The 19125-nt window shown below is 37.7% G+C and overlaps 1 protein-coding gene across 1 annotated transcript in view; it reads left to right on the top strand.

Annotated features, from left to right (window-relative positions):
- LOC140232117 (uncharacterized) overlaps nucleotides 1-19125 on the top strand; it is a 43385-nt gene that overhangs the window by 2050 nt on the left and 22210 nt on the right. The window contains exons 2-3 of the mRNA XM_072312265.1: nucleotides 4254-4303; nucleotides 17304-17427. Coding sequence (XP_072168366.1) covers nucleotides 4254-4303; nucleotides 17304-17427 — 174 coding nt within the window. The remainder of the gene's footprint in view (nucleotides 1-4253; nucleotides 4304-17303; nucleotides 17428-19125) is intronic.

The raw sequence follows: 19125 nt of genomic DNA, 5'->3' as shown, positions 1-19125 counted from the left end.
GGACAAAGGGAAGGATTAACTATTGAGTAGAGATTAACCAAAGTAATAACAAAGATGGTTGGGTTCTGAATGGAAGTTTCATTGGAGGTTTGATGGTCTTGTTGATAAAAGGATATGAGACTATAAAGCTGGGAAGTGTTCATAGGGTTTGGATTGGACTGGTCGTATATCTAGACAGTATAATTGGGGCAGGAAATGGGGATAAATTCTTAACTTGGTCAATGAAGAGACACTTATAAATTACATGAGGTTTGTTCTGTTTTAAGGTATAAACTCCCTATTTCTCCATCTTACATAGGCATAGGAATGCGGTAATTAAAGTGTTTTTCAGTTGCTAGGTTACTTGGCAGGGTAGGAGATAATTGGTTAAGTTTTTTGGGGTGTGTGCAGTCCTGTGTTTAGGAGAGAGTTGTGTGAGGGAAAATCGGTGCACTCCATATTGAACCTTTGAGTTGAGAGGTTGAGCTCTTCATCCTCACAGTGGTGTGACTGGATGTGTGTGGATTCTGGGTGTGAAAAGGCCTCGACTTGGATCCCCCCACTAGCAAGTAATTGTCAGACTTGCAATTTCGGGACCTCCTTTTGGCTGCCACAGCACGCCAAAGCACATCTCCAAACCCAAGACCACAGAGATTTCCTCATCCCGTTCCTCGTCTTACTACAAACTTAGCTGGGCTAAGTATAAAGCTCCATGTCTTCTTCGTAGACGCCGGCCATTGGCCAAGACTGTTAACTCCTCGAACTCCACGCTTTCGGCAAATTGGTCCCGAACGACCTCGCTTATCCTCGACCACGACCTCGTCATTGATTACGACTCGCCGACGAACTCTATCACCACGATTACTCACGCGTGATCTCCCCCATCGCGGAGCTGTACCTTCCGCCCCCATGTAAAGTCGGTATCATTTTATTGGTGCACCTTAGGTTTTAGGTCAAGTTAATTAAAATATATTGTAGGATTTGTGGACATTGAAACTGTTGCAAAACCACAAAACCATCAAATTTATAATGAAAATACGGCCTATGTTGTAAACCAAAATAGTACATTTGACTGTGATTATTGTATTGATAGTATACGTTTTTGAATATTTGAAGGGAAAGGTATATTATATTAAAAACCAAGTTAATTGACTGTTTGAAACTTATCCAAAGTTTGACTGGTTTGATTCTTTGAAGTTGTGCCCTTTTTGTACTAAAGTTCGTAATAGACAGGTTCTTTTTTTTTTTGCGATATTGAACAAACTTCACTGAATTGTTTAGTCGATACTCAATTGGCAACAATCAAGTGACAAGTGAAAACAAGTCGGTCCTGATTTTAGCACCGATCCACGCGGCATTAACAACCACAACAACAGGAACATCGGCACTTACAAAGGGATGGAATCGTCAATGTGAATTTCAACCTTTAGAGAATTAATCAAAATCAAATATACTAACCTGCTAACTTGCACCCGTATGTCAACAAACCATTTGTCCTTTTTATGCAGCTGTGGCGAGCAAACTCTAGATACCAAAATGCGAACGAGCAAACAAAAACGATAATGTCAGCGGGGTCTCTCTCTTTCCCACAACATTCGGCACATCGATGTACCGACCGCGGGATGTTTGGATTTTTACGCCCCGCCCACTCCGAAACGACAAACTTCGGAGTTCTCGTAAACATTTCGCCCAGTCAGTAGATGATGCGTGAGCACATGCATACTTGATGCTGCACGCTGCTCAACTTCTCACATTAGGGTGATTGCTGCTGAGGGGTGTGAGGCACAAGTTGTCGGGGCCTGGAGCTACCCGTTAATTTTGGGTTTCATATTTTTGATCATCTCGATTACCCCCCGCTGTCGTCAGAGTGAGGGGCCCAGCGTCAAGTCAATGTCACCGTATGTTAAAAGACGGTTTCTGTGAGACTGCGTTCATGAATAGCTCCTGCAATCTTCTTCGCTCCGTCGCAGCTTACTGAAGTATCGTTTATCACCTCGTAATACCGTGCCTACTCCATCAAACACTGCCACCTGCCGCGGGAATTTTATGCATCAGCTGCATGTTTGGAGCGCCCCGCCGTAGGTTGAGGAAGCTTGAAGTTGACCACTTCCTCTGCTGCCGTCGCAAACGAAAACCGTAACAATCTCGACTTGCCTCCATCGCTTGCCAACTTGCTGTTAGTCACCTTGATGACTGATACCTTGTAATGAGCTATTGTGAAAAGTTCGGGGCACAGATTATCAAGCGGCGTTTTGTTCTTCGACATTGCCTAATCGCGAGGAGCATCTGAACCGAACGGAGAAACTATGCATCAGTCATCAAGTCTACACGAAGCAGGTAAATGCTCATTGATTGTGTTAAGTATTTACGGTTCGAACGATTGTAATTTTGAATTATTGATGAGAACCAGTGTGATTCATATGTAGTTATTGCTTGTTTTCGTCTCAAACTTTATTGTGCTGTTTCTCTTTCCATAATCTCTCTCCCATATTAAATTTCCATTTTGCAGTGACTGTATACACAACTCACAAGTGATAAATTTCCTTCACATTTCGATGTACATTATTAATGATGCATGATAAAGTCCTAGTAATCCCTAGACATTGGATATAATGCAATGTATGCAATGACGCCATGTGCGTTAAATCACAGTTGGTGATTTTTCCGTACAGTGTGTTGGAAATCATTTGAGATAATATAGAGGCCGTAGAGCTAACACCATATTCTGCAACATCCAATGAGCAGCACTATATAGTCTATAGGCCTGAAAGATTCAAACTGAGCATTGCTCTTATCATCATTAAGAAATCATCTCATAATCATTTATTAGTAAATCACAACATCAAAATCATTGTTAAATTATAATCATTGTTACAGTTCTTTTTATCTATAGTTGTCAAACTCACAATAGCTGATTAGCCATCGGCCTGCAGTCGCATCGTCGAGTTTGAAAGGCACTCCTTTGTGTATGGGGAACAGGAGTGGATCCAGGAATTCTGTAAAGGGGGGGGGGGCAAAGATGGTTTCTTTAAAAACTTGAGGGGTGCCCATGCCTTCTTTTATTTTTTATTTTTATTTCTTTGGGTGTGTACAGTTCTGGTCGATGTGAGGATTTAGCTTTTAACGTTTTGCGAGATATTCAGAAACCACTCTATGAGATGTCAAAGAGCATGCAATTCTAAAGGGTATCAAAAGTTTATTTGATGAAAATCGGTTTTGAAATGGCTGAGATATCCAAAAACAAGGTGAAACAAAGAGATCCTAATAAAGTTGTGGCCTGTCGCCTTTTATTATTATCCCTTTTTTGGATATCTCAGCCATTTCAAAACCAATTTTCATTAAATAAACATTGAATCCTTCTTAAAATTACATGCTCTTTCAAATTTCATAAGAGGTTTCTCATTATCTCGCTTAGAAATGTTCAAAACATTAATCCCTTACCTCAACCAGTACTGTACAGTCCCTTTAACAAAAAAATTAAAAGGGGGCACCCAGGTTGCCCCCCCCCCCCCCCCCCCGAATTCGCCACTGGGAAAATTCCTCCAAAGAAGCATATAATGATATGAGGCATACATACAAATTAGTGAATCACTTTTATTCATTTGAAAGTTTGAGAAACATCTGGGCAATTCATTAAAAAGTTACAAATTTTACTGTTTTGATAGGTAAAATTCCCCCCCCCCCCCCCCCCGAATTCGCCACTGGGAAAATTCCTCCAAAGAAGCATATAATGATATGAGGCATACATACAAATTAGTGAATCACTTTTATTCATTTGAAAGTTTGAGAAACATCTGGGCAATTCATTAAAAAGTTACAAATTTTACTGTTTTGATAGGTAAAATTCATGTGCTGCCCTGTCTTGATGAGGACACCATTATATACAACTATTCATGATGAATTATCACTGGAATATCAGAACAGTACACCTATCTTTTTACTGTGACATTGTGAACCAGTTGGTGGAACCATCTTATACAGCAGTAATCATAGCTTTTTAGTGGATTGTATGAATTTCCTCAATTTCACAAATGTGTTCTTCTATACTATTTCTGCATTCATTGAATTCCATATGTTTTTGGGGTAAATTCTCCTTTAAAGAGAAAGAAATTGGACGCATAAAGAAGAATCAAATAAGTGAAATTTTGTCACAAGTCATACTAGCAGAACCTAGACAAGATACGGTTGTTCAACCACAGAGCAATATGGTCCTCTAAGCCTAAATCCTAAACCAATATGTTTAGTCTGCTTTTATTTTCTGCTCTTTTTTACAGCATTTGCAGGTGACTATGAAACTGTGGAACTCCTGCTCAGAGAAGGCGTGGTAAGCATTCAGATAGTTATAGTTTTATGAATTACTTAGTTTTTAGGAAACCACAAACCAAACATAATGTGGATTTGGTGAAATGGACAGCAATATCAGAACACATCATAGTTCAGTTTGAGGAAGATCTGAGAATCTATTTAAAAGTTATGAATTTCTGAAGAGTTATTTTTTCCAAACTTTTTAGCCCTCCATGGCCTATTTTATTTTCTCCAGGTCAACCTAATACAAATTCAAAACATTCAACCATCCTTTTTTTTCTTACCATTTCTCTCGTAAATGTTTACACAAACAAATGTTGTAGTAACTGCCACTTTAAACTGAACTTGTTGAGAGAACCCAATACAGAATAGATATATCTCTCATCTGCATAGTATTCAATAATTTTTTTTTCTTCATAAAGTTAAACCTCTCGAGGTACTTTGTTTTTTAACTTTGTACAAACAGTTGCTGCTTAATCAAAATCACAACACAATTTAGAGCATCTAATATTTTCCAGACTAAATTTCTGAAGTGTTGGTGCAGTCATCACTGGATAAGGAGACTTCTAACGTTTAAGATGCCATTATAGACAACAATATAAAGGAGATAAAACCAAAAATAATATTTTCCAGACTAAATTTCTGAAGTGTTGATGCAGTCATCACTGGATAAGGAGACTTCTAACGTTTAAGATGCCATTATAGACAACAATATAAAGGAGATAAAACCAAAAATAATATTTTCCAGACTAAATTTCTGAAGTGTTGGTGCAGTCATCACTGGATAAGGAGACTTCTAAAGTTTAATTATAGACAACAATATAAAGGAGATAAAAGGAGAATTCAACAATATTTCATTTTTCATGAAAGGTACACATTCCATAGACTTGTTACTGACATATGTTAAAAGTAATATTATTTCCCTTGCTTTCTGAAAGAGGTAAGTCAAGTGCTGTTTCCTTATGCTAGAAAAGTGAAATTACGTTGAATTGTTGATACGTTGATTTATATTTTCCATGTATTGTTGTCCACAATAACATCATGCACTGTAGTAGTCTTCTTTTTTCCAGTGATTATGGTACCGGAATTTTAAAAATTAATAACTTTTGAATCAATTATAAGATTTCCCTCAAACTTTCATGGTTGTGTTCTTATATATTGCTGCTTTTTTCACTCAATCCACATTTCTATTTGGATTTTGGCTTCTATTAACTAGATTTGCCCTTCACAGAAAACACTCTGCTGTTTTGCTGTCATGAATTAGAAGACATAGCGCTTAGTTTTGTGCATGCATCTTATTGAGAAAATAACTCATTATAAGCATATTTATTTTTGGCCTACACTGTAACACTGATGCAGTTAAGTGAGTATTTTTGCTTGTCAGGCGAGACGGTTGCCTGCCCTTAAAACCTTGTGATATTTTCGCGATGATATCTAACTGTGCCAAATGTCATGGTTATTGCAAGGAGTTATTTTTAACTGGGACTTTGTTATTGCTCTTGCAAAGGAAGGACTTTTACTTGCCCTTCAGAGATGGCCCTCCATTTGTTGTGTATTAGAAGACAGTGCTTAGTTGCATGCATACTTCTGTATCATATTTTTATAGCTGACACCGTCTATGAATCTCTTCCAGTTCTAAAAGCATGCAGTACTGTCATTCATTAAGTGAGACCGAAGTTCTTTGCATATAGTATGATAGTTTGTATTTTTTTTAAACAGAGGATATCTTCTTGTAATAGTTGTCATGGTTACAGCCCATAGTTTGTTATCACTAGTCCTTATTAGATATACCTAGATATTAAGATATATATTTTTGTGATATTTGTCTAGTTTTCAGTAATAACATGCAAGGATAGACATAGAAATCAAACATCGAAATTGATGATGTGTTATATCATCCCACATCATAACAGCAATCCCTTTAATTCATCCTCATATCTAATTGAAACACAAAATAGTTGGTCTACAAATCTATAGATATTAATCAGTATTCCAAATAATTTATCATTAAATTGTATAGGAAAGGTTGTCAGTAGCTCTGGTATGTAATTATAATGGAAGATATGCGGAAAAGATACAATGAATTAAGAGAAAATAAATATGAATAAATTATATCACACATTTTTATGTTCTATATTATGATAAATTTCATTTGTTTTTGTACATTATGTATCTTTTCTAAACACTGTGATTAACCCCGCGTTCACATTGGTCCCCGCGACGCGGGGAAAGTCCCGAGCTGTGGGACTTTCTCCTCAAAAACCATAATGTGAACGCTCGCTGGGACTTGTCCCCTCGTCCCCGCGAAGCAAGTCGGGTACGGGGACAAGATTTGGAGGGGAGAGTGACCTTGGGGCGCAATTGATAGCGTCCAAATGTGCGCATGCGCTATGCCTGGATTCAAGTGGCAGAGCTAGCTCCAAGCCCCAAAATGCCCCCACAGCTCGGGGACAGATGAGATACCAATGTGAACGGTCAGTCGTAAAAAAGATAAGATCTCTTGTGGCTGTCCCCGCGTCACGGGGACCAATGTGAACGCGGGGATAGTTGAACTGTATGTAGCATACTAAATGCCAGGTAATGATAATATACATAGTATGCATGCTTGTGATTTTTATCATGGCTATTGCTCAAACAATGAATAATCAGTGTTTATTTACATCCTTGAAGGGTTAGGTAATTTGTCAGTCAGTTAGCAATTATAGACTGTCTTTTGCCATGATACGTATTCAGGGCAAATTTTACTAAGTTTGTATTGGCATTGTGATAATGTTTGCTGCCTAAGAAATCCTTGATCCATTTATATAAATGTCAGTAATTGTTTTCCATCATATACCTCCCACAATCGCAATCCACAGAATAGTATACTACTTTCAGTACCAATATTTCAAGATAATACATCTAATCCATGTACTTTTTGTATGCCTAGAGCATGTAAGTGACAACAAGCTAATCTCATACTCACACCCATGTTCAAATAATCACTTGTTTTTTGACTTGTGAAAACACGATGACATTTTGCTTTCATGATAGCGCAGTATTTGCCCAATCATCTATCATACATTAACAATCCTGACGTATCTTGTCGGCTACTTTGATAGATGTCCATTTGATTCTCCCAGGGTTTATCTCTGCTATGTGAGCTTCGTTAATGATTAGCTTTCTGTCAACAAACAACTTATAGCAGTGCTTCTGTCTCCATCGAGTGGAAGCATTTTTTGGTCTTCTATTGTTATTTCTGTCGAGATGGAAGCTGTACGTACCAGTCAGACTTCTGACAGGCCAACTATGAGGAATTTCACACTCACAAAAGAACTTGATTATTTCTTAGTAATAATAGTAATTGCATTTATATGGTGCTTTAATACTCTGTTTCTGAGGGCACTGGTGCTATTCATACAAAAAAAACTAGAAAACACAATAACATTGGGACACTGCAAAACCAAAATTACAGTCACAAAAGAAGAGGAGAAAAAACAATACATGTGATACAGTGATACAATAATTAATGACTGACTGTGTGCGCCTCCAGAAAAAAAAAATCACAACTGATTAAACAGATGAGTTTTGAGAAGGATTTTAAATGATTCAATAGATGAGGCATTCTGAATACGAAGAGGGAGTTTATTCCAAAGGCTGGAGGCAATGGAGGAGAAGGCTCGGTCACCTTAATGAGTTCTTAAATTATATTTTTGAAATACTTTTTTTAAATACTTGTGCTTGGAAAACATTGTTAAGTGATAAAAAGTTCAATGTGTGATGATCACTGACTTCGTGCGACATTCAGTGCAACAGCTGTGACAAACACTTTTGCTTGCCAATAAAGCACACAACTTTCAACATATGCTCACTCCAACATGTACATGTTTTAGCACATACCAATGCATGCACAGTGGCAGAAGCAAGTACAAGGTCAGGCTTAGCTCAACCTTGTTAGTCATGGTTTAAAGGTCCACACCACTCAGACTACAAACTTTACACCCAGAATCAGGTAGAAGTTGACTCACAAACATGTCTAAGCCACAATTTGCCAGCTGTGAGTTTGAAAAGATGTTGCAGAGAAATGTTATTCCAATTTGATGCTTTCAGACTCTCAGAACAAAAGGTTCTTTGCCAGTTGTGATCTAAAAAAGGCTCAAAACTGTGATTAACAATTTAAGGGATGAGGATGTTGCAATCTGTTAGAGGTCTTCTGATTGTGCACGGGGAGTTTAAGTGTCAAGTGTACCTGTGATAGCAGTAGTTGTGGCAAACATTGACTCTTGAAACTAGGCGCATTTGACTGTTACAGGCATGTAGGCATCATCATCATATGTATAGAAATGTATAAGTCTAGTCGTATCCTAGCAACCATGACTTAAGCAGGCAGCTGGTTGCAGTTGCCAGGTTATTGACCCAAAAGGTGTTTTTTCTTTTGTTGGGAGGGGGGCAGATTTTATGGTCTATAAACTAGTAGGAAAGTTACTTTGCATGCTGCATTCTAATGTATTGCCGTTTTCAGTGAATGAATGTGAAACCTTATAATTCCCTTTTTTTTGTGTGTGTGTGTGTGTAGGTGTTTCGTGTTTCACTAATACATCATATCAATCCATATGTTTCACATTTTTGCTGATATATGACATGATTTTTTTATGGCTATGTGTCATCTGTCATCATTCTCTTTATATGCTATGTTTCCTCTCTTGCTGTTACATGATAATTATGCATATTATGTTTCATCCGTACTGGCGGATTTTAAAGGGATGGTACAGTATTGGTAGAGATGAGGATTGTGATATACCAAGAAACCACTTACAAAGTAGAACAGAGCATACCATTCTAAGAGAAATTTGAAGTTTATTTAATGGAAATTGGTTTGAAATGACTGAGACATCAAAAAACAAAGTAAAACAAAATGATCATAATTAGAATTACTCTATTTCGGATATCTCAGCCATTTCAGAACTGGTTTTCATCAAATAAATATTTAATTCCTCCTGGAATTACATCCTCTTTCAAATTTCATAATAGGTTTCTCATTATCTCACCGAAAAATGTTAGAAACCTGAAGTTAGGTCTCAACCAAAACTATACCATCCCTTTAAAGTATTGCCAGCAGGATGATTTAGTGTTCCCATTAACATTTTGCTCAGTATACTCATAAAAATCCACTGCTTTGAGATTTTATACGATCAGTGTTCCATTTCCAATCACAATAGTGAGCTTTAGATCTGCTTTGCGAGCGCTAAGACAATGCAGCCTCTCACGTTAGACAGGGAAACAGCTGTCTTGTGTGCCTCAACACTTCTTTTAGCCCAATTATCGTTGTCTTAGCGTTTGTGTCGCAGATCTGAAGCTCACTAACTTAAGTCAGAACTGGACCAACTGATAGCTGTTCCCGGTAATTGTCCTGGTGTTACTGTTATTAAGGAGTTCAGAGGCCAGTTATTGGCTCAATTTTTTTTTAAAGGAAAATAATATTTTAACAGACCTCTTTTGGGAAACTATTTTATATTCCTGTTGATAACATGTTTGTTATACATAAACGTCTGTGGGATTTTAGTGTGGTGGCTCTGAGTGGGTTAAGGGAAACCTCTGGAGTGTGTTGAGTGGGTGAATTGAAAGTGGTAGACAGTGTGTTGGAGGCAGTCACCTGTCCATAACTCAATTACACCTGCAGCAGCGGATCCTGTTTCAGGGTGGAGACATATAGGCCCGAATTCACAAAGGTGGTACAAATGAAACCATGGTTTAAACCATGGACAAAATCTATGGAGCGCTAAGTGTCGCATGGAATATTTCGTTACGAAATCAGTCATTTCGTCAATGAAATGATGATTTTGTAACGAAATGACAACGTTTGGTAACTAAATGAACACTTCGTCCACGAAATGATAATTTCGTTAACGAAACGGTCATTTTGTCGACGAAATGACCAATTTCGTAACGAAATATTCCGTGCGACACTTGGCACTCCACAGTTTTTGTCCATGGTTTAAACCATGGTTTCATTTGTACCACCTTCGTGAATTCGGGCCTATGTGTCCTTCCCTTTGGCACCCGAAGAGAGAGAGTTCACTGACACATTGGTAGCTGCATTCACACATACCCGAAAATTTACATATCCTTTAAAAATAGATTTTTACAATGCGATGAAAAAATCATAAATTCTTGTTTGTGGACACACCCACACATTTTTTTTTTTATAACTGTTGTGATGTACGTATTGTGATATCAAAATCATTCTCACTCATTTTTGTGTAACTCTCACAGTAATATGACCTGCATGGCATGTGTGAACAGCATCTATCGATTTTGTTAATCCCATTTATAATGCAAAGCGCCACACAAAGTGTGTGGACGGGGGCAAATAGAATTGATTTTTGTATCTTGATGCAAAAACTGATAGCTCCTATGTGTTTGAATGCGGATTTTGCTGGATTGTTTGGGGTAGATTCTTGTTTTTTTTATAACAGAACTAAGTTGTCTTGAATTACAAGGAATTATCCCACAATAAACTTGCATATATACCGGTAGCTTCAAAAGGTATATCAAAAGTTTTCAGAGCCAGCCACAGAATAAGCTGTTCATAAGACACTCACTCTAAATGGTTGCATTACAGCTGATATAGATATATATTGTTGGGGGGATGCCTGCTTTATAATAGAAACATTGTAGCCTTTTTTCTTTTATTGTCAAATCAAGTAAACTAAATTGTCAAAGAGCATTTACCTAGTAACTACATAAAGACATTATTGTTGATTTAAAACAAATTTCAGCAATCAACATCTAGGGATTCATTCAATTTCATGTTTCATAAGAACAGAATACTAATTGTCTTAGTAGCATAAATGATGTACATCTCTATTCTTTTATCACTGTGCAAGTGGTTTCAACAAACCTGTCTAATTTTGCTGGAAAATAGAACTAAATTTGTGGCCTTTTGCATTCTCTTAAATTGTCATGCATTGAGTCAAGCCACTTTGACTCCATAATTGTGACCTAAAAGAGGATTCTTTCTAGTATCAGTTTTTATCATCTATTATTGAGTTTGCTGCCAAATCCTCAAAAGGTATCAGGTGGTATCAAGAAGGAGATAATGGAGATTAGAGAAGTGAGCAGGAAGAGGCAAGAGGCAGTAGGGGAGATTTCAAGATTGACTTGCCTAGCTTTCACACCTACTGAGGGTGCTTAACACGATTGTAATGATGCATCACTAGAATCGTATTTCAAACTAAGCATTCTTGCCGTGTGAATGCAAACTGGAAGGAGGGTGATTCGAATTGTAATTCCTATCATGTTTCAAATGATGGTGTAGAGGTGTTTTCCAATCATGTTTTGCCAGAATAAAGCATTGAAATTACTGTGTGAACGTAATTGAACTCCAGTCGTGTTTTGGAAGCGGAGATTATGGTGAATGATGAATATGAGGAGACAGACAAAACATAACAAATAGGGTAATGATGTAGGACACAAGATTGTACGTGGAGGCGTGAAAGGTTGCGGTAATGATGAAGGAGAAATCAAAACCAAGTAGTCACAGTACTCTCACAGAACTTTGTAGTATATTATAACATCGTTTATAGTTCAGAGTATGTCTCCATTATCATTAAAAAACATTTCATATATTCCCTCAAGTCTTCTCTCCTCAACAACATATATATAACCTGTTGAGGATGGACTAATTTTGCTAAAACAAGCATTTCCCATTGACCCCTGCCCAAGTGTACTCGGGACACATCCTCAACAGGTTAAACATTTGAAAAAAAAATTAAAGCTAGATGTTAATTTTACACACAGTATCTATGTAAAGCACATACAGAGTCTTTTAGATTAATATGTGCTAAATGGAAATTATTAATTACAAAAATTATCATTATTATCACACCATTTCAGGATGCTCTGACCACAAGTCTATCACATATGATACGTACCCCCTGTCTTTATGATGGCAGAAATCTACAAGCGGGAAGAATTATCTTATGTTGGAAATCCAAATGTTTGATTAAATGAGATATTGATGCCAGAGAACAGGCAAATTATCTTGATTCCCATGTCTCGGCTCTCCTCTATTGAGATTTACCTCATAAAGTATACTCTCCATACATTAAGGTTTCAGATGAAAATGGAATATATCTTATTCATGTAAGTCCCAGAAGTATCACAGGAGGTAGAAAATGTGATTTCTTCCATTAAGTAACCGTGCATAGCTGTGCATTTAGAAGACATCAGATGAAGATGGAACACTGAGAAAAATTGGTATTGTGTCAGTGTTAGTCACATTACTGTAAAATGAGGAATGTTTGCATGCATTTTAATTTCATGAATTTCGTGAGAGCCAAGATTCGTGAAATTAAAATATGTGCGAAAATTCTTACACTATATGCGTTGAATGCCACTGACAATTCATGAAAATTTCATGTCACTCAAAAGGCTGTTCGCTCCAATTCACAGACATGAAAATTTCATGGCATGAAAATATCTTGCTTGACAGTAACCTTCTGGGGACCACCACTCCAAAATGCTGCAAATTATTTTCACACAAGAGCTGCCCACAGTAATGAGGGAGGTAAACATGAACATCTTTAATTGATTCACCTATAGTGTGGTAGCTGTTACCCATTAGCACAGGTTTCAGTCTTCAAAGATAAGAAGAATATCAAACTAAAGTTGATTGAGGTGTTGTGCTGATACCCTGTTCACACTTACAAAGTAAGATGGTTTATTGCGTATCGTTCCAGTAAAGCGTTTCCTCAGTAACCTACCTTCATCAGTACTATAATGTCAAATTTGAGAGTTAACATCTTGTCTGTACCATAGCTATAGCAACGGACTGTTTTGGTTGTTTGTTGATTAGGTTCATTAGAGGCGGTAACAGCATGGTCATTAACATGACATTTAGAGCTACCATTTTCTTGTCTCAGCACTTGTCGGCCTTTCTTTTTTCTGTCTGCCTTCTGCCTAACTAGATTACCTTGAGGCTTGCCTCCTAGTGGAAATCTGGAGGGGCAATCTAAAAGATTTAACTTTGTGGAGAAGCAATTATTTTCAAAATTTGAGTTAGATCTTATGGAGTAGTGTGGGGGACCAACACAAAGGGTATCCGTAATGAGAACATCAAGCCAGTCTCTTCATGGATTAAGTAGACTCTCAGCGAAGGCAAGTAGCCAGTTTCTTACAATTAGATTGGTCCCGGGCTGAATGGTAGGGAGGCTGTAGGCCTTTAGGAGGATCTCTCATCGCAGATCCTATAGCTGTCCAACCACTTTATCTTCAGGGTCGTGAGATTATGCATTGACTTGACGATAATGAGATGGCATCCCTAACTGATGCATCAGCGACAGACACTTAGCATGTTGATGAGAATGCTGAAGAGGACATATGTGATATAAAACTTCATGAAAAAAGACCCCCCCCCCCAAAAAAAAAAAAAAAAAGACAAGAAAAAGTCCCTTGGAAACATTCACAAGAGATTAATGTCAATAAAGCCGTACATGAAAGTTTTAGAAAACAGACATCATCCTTTTTAGCCCCTGCAGGTACCATGTACTTTTAAGAGTTTTATCACTAAAGTTAGTTCCATTCTTCTTTGTGTTGAGATATTTGTCATAAAAACTGCTAAATAAACAAGGAAAATGATAGGAAACTATGGGATATATTTTATCATAACTTCAAAAATATTCCTTGTCATGTTGCAAGTGAGATAACACTGGAAATGTTTTATTTTGCTCTATTTGATTATCAACTTTAAAATGTTTAAAAATGGCAGTTAGCCCATTTAGTGATGAAACTCTTCAACTACTCTCATAATGCTCTATTCCAATGCAACATTTGCATCTGTATTAGCTGTGGTCATATCAATACAAAAATATCGCCAGATTCACCTGCTGCCTCTGCTATTAAGATGATAAGTACTATTGCTCTTGTTTTTTGACTGTTTGTTTTCACCTAAATTCTGTTGTTGCAGGTGTTGTTTTCATTCATTTGGTTTCATTTCTTTCACTGATATTTGTTATCTTTTCATCTTCTCCTCCTTGCCAGTTTTTCATGATTTCTAATTCCACAGTACCATCCTCTCTCTCTCTGTTCTCTCTTAAACCTGTTTCTCTCTCCCTCAGTCTTGGGATTAACCTTCTTATAGCTAGGGATGTGCTCATCCAGAGATTTACTGGACAGCAAAATAGACCGTTAAGAATGCAAAGTAATTTTTACCACTCCTAATTTTTACCATCAGTCTTACATCTCCCGTATCATTGCCTTCCCATTTTCCTCCCCCCCCCCCCCCCTTGCTCTCACCCTCTCTTCTTCTTCTTTTTTTTTTTCTCATGCTGGCTGCAAGGTTAATACCCTGGGTAATGGATAATAATTGAGGAACAATATCAGGGTGCCAACTCATTAATAAATCTATTATTTCTTGGAAGTGACATCAATCAAGAATATGTGAAAAATTACCATTCCGAATAAGAGAACCCCCCACCCCCCTCCCCATGCTAGCTTCCTTTCAAGGGGTGAAGCAGGATTATACCCATTCAACAGGTTTCCAGGGAAATCGACAAAGTGAATTGGCCAAGAAAAGGTACGTTTCCATCTGGCTGTCTGCCGCCGTGTTACTTGCGGTCAACTGAACAGCTTCAATAGGCTGCCACTTGCGTCATAAGGACTTTTGTGGCATTAAAAAAATCTTGTAGCCATATACATCCTATGGCTTTGAAATGGCTTTCAGAGAAAGGTCAGTTGAGTGATATTTGAAGAGAAAAGCATGGTTACATTACAAGAGTTTTAGGGGCTTGGATCATGCGTGTGCAGAGTGTTTGTGTCGACTTCTTGTCTACGGACTACATCTTGTCTACAGACTTGTCTTCTTGTCTACGGACTACATCTACAACCACCAATCATTTGCTTTTGTGTAGGTTCCCTCGAACATTACATTATCTTAATTCAAAATATCGCTTCGACATACTCTAGTCTCATTTTAAACATATCCTTTACCTTTAATACTACATTACAAGGAATGTTCGAGTGCATTTTAACTTTGCGAGAGCCAAGATTTGCAAAATTAGAATACACATGAAAGTTCTTGTGTACCGGCATGCATTGAATTCCAGTGACAATACGTGAAAATTTCATGCCACAAAAATGCCTGTCTGCTCCAATTCGTGAAAATTTCATGCAGCGAATATATCTTGCTGTACAATATTGTTTAAAAGTTCATTCTGTTACATGGGATGTTCAAATTTTTGTTACTGTTGTTTGATCTGTAGATGTTGATTCAGGAATGTAACTTGTAGGAAACCAGATAAATGAATGAATGAATAAATAAATAAATAAATAAAATGAATGCTTCTGTGGAGGCTTTTGTGCATTATGTCATTGATCTTACTCATGCAATGTTTTATACCCTATTCTTATTTTCAAGAGAAAATTGCAGGAGTTTTAGCATGCAAAATAAACTCAGTTAAATGGCTTTGTGGTATAGCAAACTTACCTAAATTTACCTGTAGTTGATCTGTTGTAGTTAATCACATTTCCCATGATATTTTGGCCATTGATCCTCAGAACAGTTGTACTTTAATAACGACCATATCAGAAAGATGATCATCAACAAAATCAAAACCAAATGTGAACTCTGCCAGTGTGTTTGGGAGAGAGAGAGTTTTATTTTGTGCAGGTTTTCCAGGGTTGTTTTTGTCCCACCAATTACAACTCAATTTCGGAAAGTCCTTCCTAATTGAGTTTGCCATTGCCCTCTGATTAAAAGCCAATTGCTAATGATAAGATCTCTCATCGCTGTACATACACCCCATGTTTCCCCTCCAGATCTAACCTGGGAGCAGATTTGCAGACTGACCTTTTCACTGCAAGCATTCGCAAGGACAATATGCATCAATAAAGTGCACAGTTGCGAAGGTTTTTTTTTTTTTTTAAATGCAGCATTAGGTTTTAAAAAAAGGGGGGGAAAGGGTGTTTTTTTCACCTTTTGCAGAAATTGTGAGGGCAAACCGTAATATACGTAATGTTTCTGTTCACATGGTGCTGTTAAAAGTGATGGATCTGCTCCGGGAGATTCACCTTGAGGCGGAACATCTTTTGAATACACAATCAGTCTGAGGACTTCTTGATGTATCAATCACCGTATTTAAAGTTCCTCACAGCGATGGTGCATAACATGCTATGTGAGCATTTGAATTTATCTTACAGCCTTTTCATGCCTTATCAAACTTGTTGCTTCCATGACAGTTAGGCTCTGTACAAGTTTGGTAGCATACCATCTGTCATCATATCATCAGAGCTACCAAGTCTCATGCATTCTGCGTGAGACTCAAGCATTTAGGGTCTGTCTCACGATCTCACGCATGGCACCCATTTTTCTCACGCAGCTGGTGAAGTCTGCAATTTGGGCCAAAAATAAGGAGCATAGCTCAAAGGATTAAAGTGATAGTTGCAATTGAAGGTATATCTCCCTTTTGCCTTTCAAAATTAGTAAAAAATAGTCCAGATCGCATCATTAAGAGCTAATAATTTAAAAAAAGCTCCCTACGATGGGAGGGGGACACCCTCCTCGCTCGCGTGCGCATGCGCGCGAGCGCCGAGACACCGAGTCATAAAAATCTCACTCATAAAAGTTTTTTGAACTTGGCATCTCTGTATCATTTCTTTACACGTGCAGCATTTCACTGATGATATATCATGTCAAAATTGAGAATTCAATGTCTCAGTGTATAATTCAAGTATAGAACAGTGTACCATGTAATTTCGAGTAAACAGAAAACACAAACTCTTTTAAATTTCCAATGAGATGTCGATGAATTTAAACAAATTTGTGCATTCCAACAAATCACTGAAAAGTAAGGTGAGAGAGCTCAGCTGAGTTTTATAGTTAGCTGAAATTAACTGCAACATGAAGTTGCTATTCTAGCAAGAGTTGCTGCTATCCCATCTTTATAGAAATGTGGACAAATTTCAGAAATCTAGTGAACAAGATGATGAAAATCATTATTTTTTTTCCCTCGTCTTCCAATTTTGTCTTCTCCATCACTCAGAATGCCAATGTGGAGCAGCAGCACCAACTCAAGCCACTTCACAAGGCTGCCATGAACGGAAACCTGGACTGCATCAAACTGCTAGTTCGCTACGGGGCTGAGGTGGATGCCATCGATGCTGCAGGTGAGAATTAGAGTTTGGTTACCTGTAGCCGCCATCAACACTGGCAAAACATTGCAAAGTTTAACTTCGAGGAATCTTCAAGAAGTTTGCTAGTACGTCCACACTGGCAGTTAAACTTCTCGAAATTTCAGTTCTCGAAGTTAGGGTGGCTGGTGCACATGCGCAACAAAGAAGGAAGTGTGTGCCGACTGAAAGCTTGTGATTGTGATGTAACAATGGAAACTTGCGCATCTCAAAAGCGCACGCTTCGGAGGCACCGCCCACAAACAGGCGGCGGACTGATCATTTGACAAACTTCGCGAAGTTTCAGTTGCGAGCATTCAGACTGCACAAACTCTGAGATGATTTGCAGGGAACAGGATGGGATGATGCTGTAGTGATGGGACCTTCTGTTGGAGCAGTGGTATACTGATGAGGCTAATCTGGACAAGTGAGATCAGATTATCACTAGATTTCAGTTTCAGAGTCAAGCATGCAAAGACATTTACCCTTTCAGGACGAGCTGACTTTGCTATAACACAAGTTTCCTGTAGACACCTGCCCCAGTATACTCCTTACTAGTCTTCAATGGGTTAAAGCTGTTGATTTGTATGATGCAGCAGTACCTGGTTTCTTCTTTGTGGTTGTTTTTTAATTGAGAGGACAAGGTCAACATGACTAGTGTTGCCAGTATGAATAGGTTTCAAGTTAACCAATGTCTCCAATACAGATCATAACTTGCTAATAGTAGACTACACAGATACAAAATGTTCTTTCCTTTAAACTGTATAATATAGCATCAGAAGGATGATACCAAAATATATAATTGAGTAACTGCAACAATATTAGTAGATCACATAAGTGTTTGCTAGATGAGAAGGCTACAACAGTTTGTGAGGTCATGACAGGACAATGATACAAAGAGAATATAGACTGAATTAAACATATTTTCTCTTTGCTATAACATAATGAAAGAGCACTTGACTACTGTAAAGCAAGAAATATTCACTGCATGAAATTTTCACGAATTGGAGCTGACGGCCATTTTTGCGGCATGAAATTTTCTCAAATTGCCACTGGCATTCAATGCATACAGCGTAGACAAGAACATTCGCATACATTTTAATTTCATGAATCTTGGCTCTCATGAAATTTGCAAAATTCAATTACATGCAAACATTTCTGATTCTACAATATACCTCCTCCAGAAAGCAGGGGGTGGGTGGGAGAATAAATTTGCACCTAATATATCACCTGCATGAATATCAAAGTCAAGGAAATATGTACTTTTCATGAAAAAATGAAATTATTTTGAATTTTCTTTATTTTCCTGATACTTGATATATGGTTATCATGCAGTAGAGTGAACTGTTGTAGTCGTGGCATCCAGCGATATAACTTTTAAATGGAATATCACATTTTCCTAAAACTTCTCTGATGTGTCCAGCTAATATTACTACATTTTCTCCATCCATGTAGTATTATTAGGATATCATCCTCCCATGAGTTCCATATCAGGCTGATGTCCACTTTTACCTGTGATACATTGACCATTCCTAATGCTGTCCTTTGTTTTCAGAGAAAGTATTCTACTCCCCTACTAAGTAAAAGAAGGGATTTTTCTTCTAACTATATTGTACAACTGCAGGTTGCATAGTCATTACGTCAAGAAGATCATACTCTTCAATAATTTGAATGTTATTTTTGTCAACTTCACAT

The sequence above is a fragment of the Diadema setosum genome, chromosome 8 (assembly GCF_964275005.1).
Source record: "Diadema setosum chromosome 8, eeDiaSeto1, whole genome shotgun sequence".
Classification (NCBI taxonomy): Eukaryota; Metazoa; Echinodermata; class Echinoidea; order Diadematoida; family Diadematidae; genus Diadema; species Diadema setosum.
This window is presented reverse-complemented; position numbering and strand designations above follow the sequence as displayed.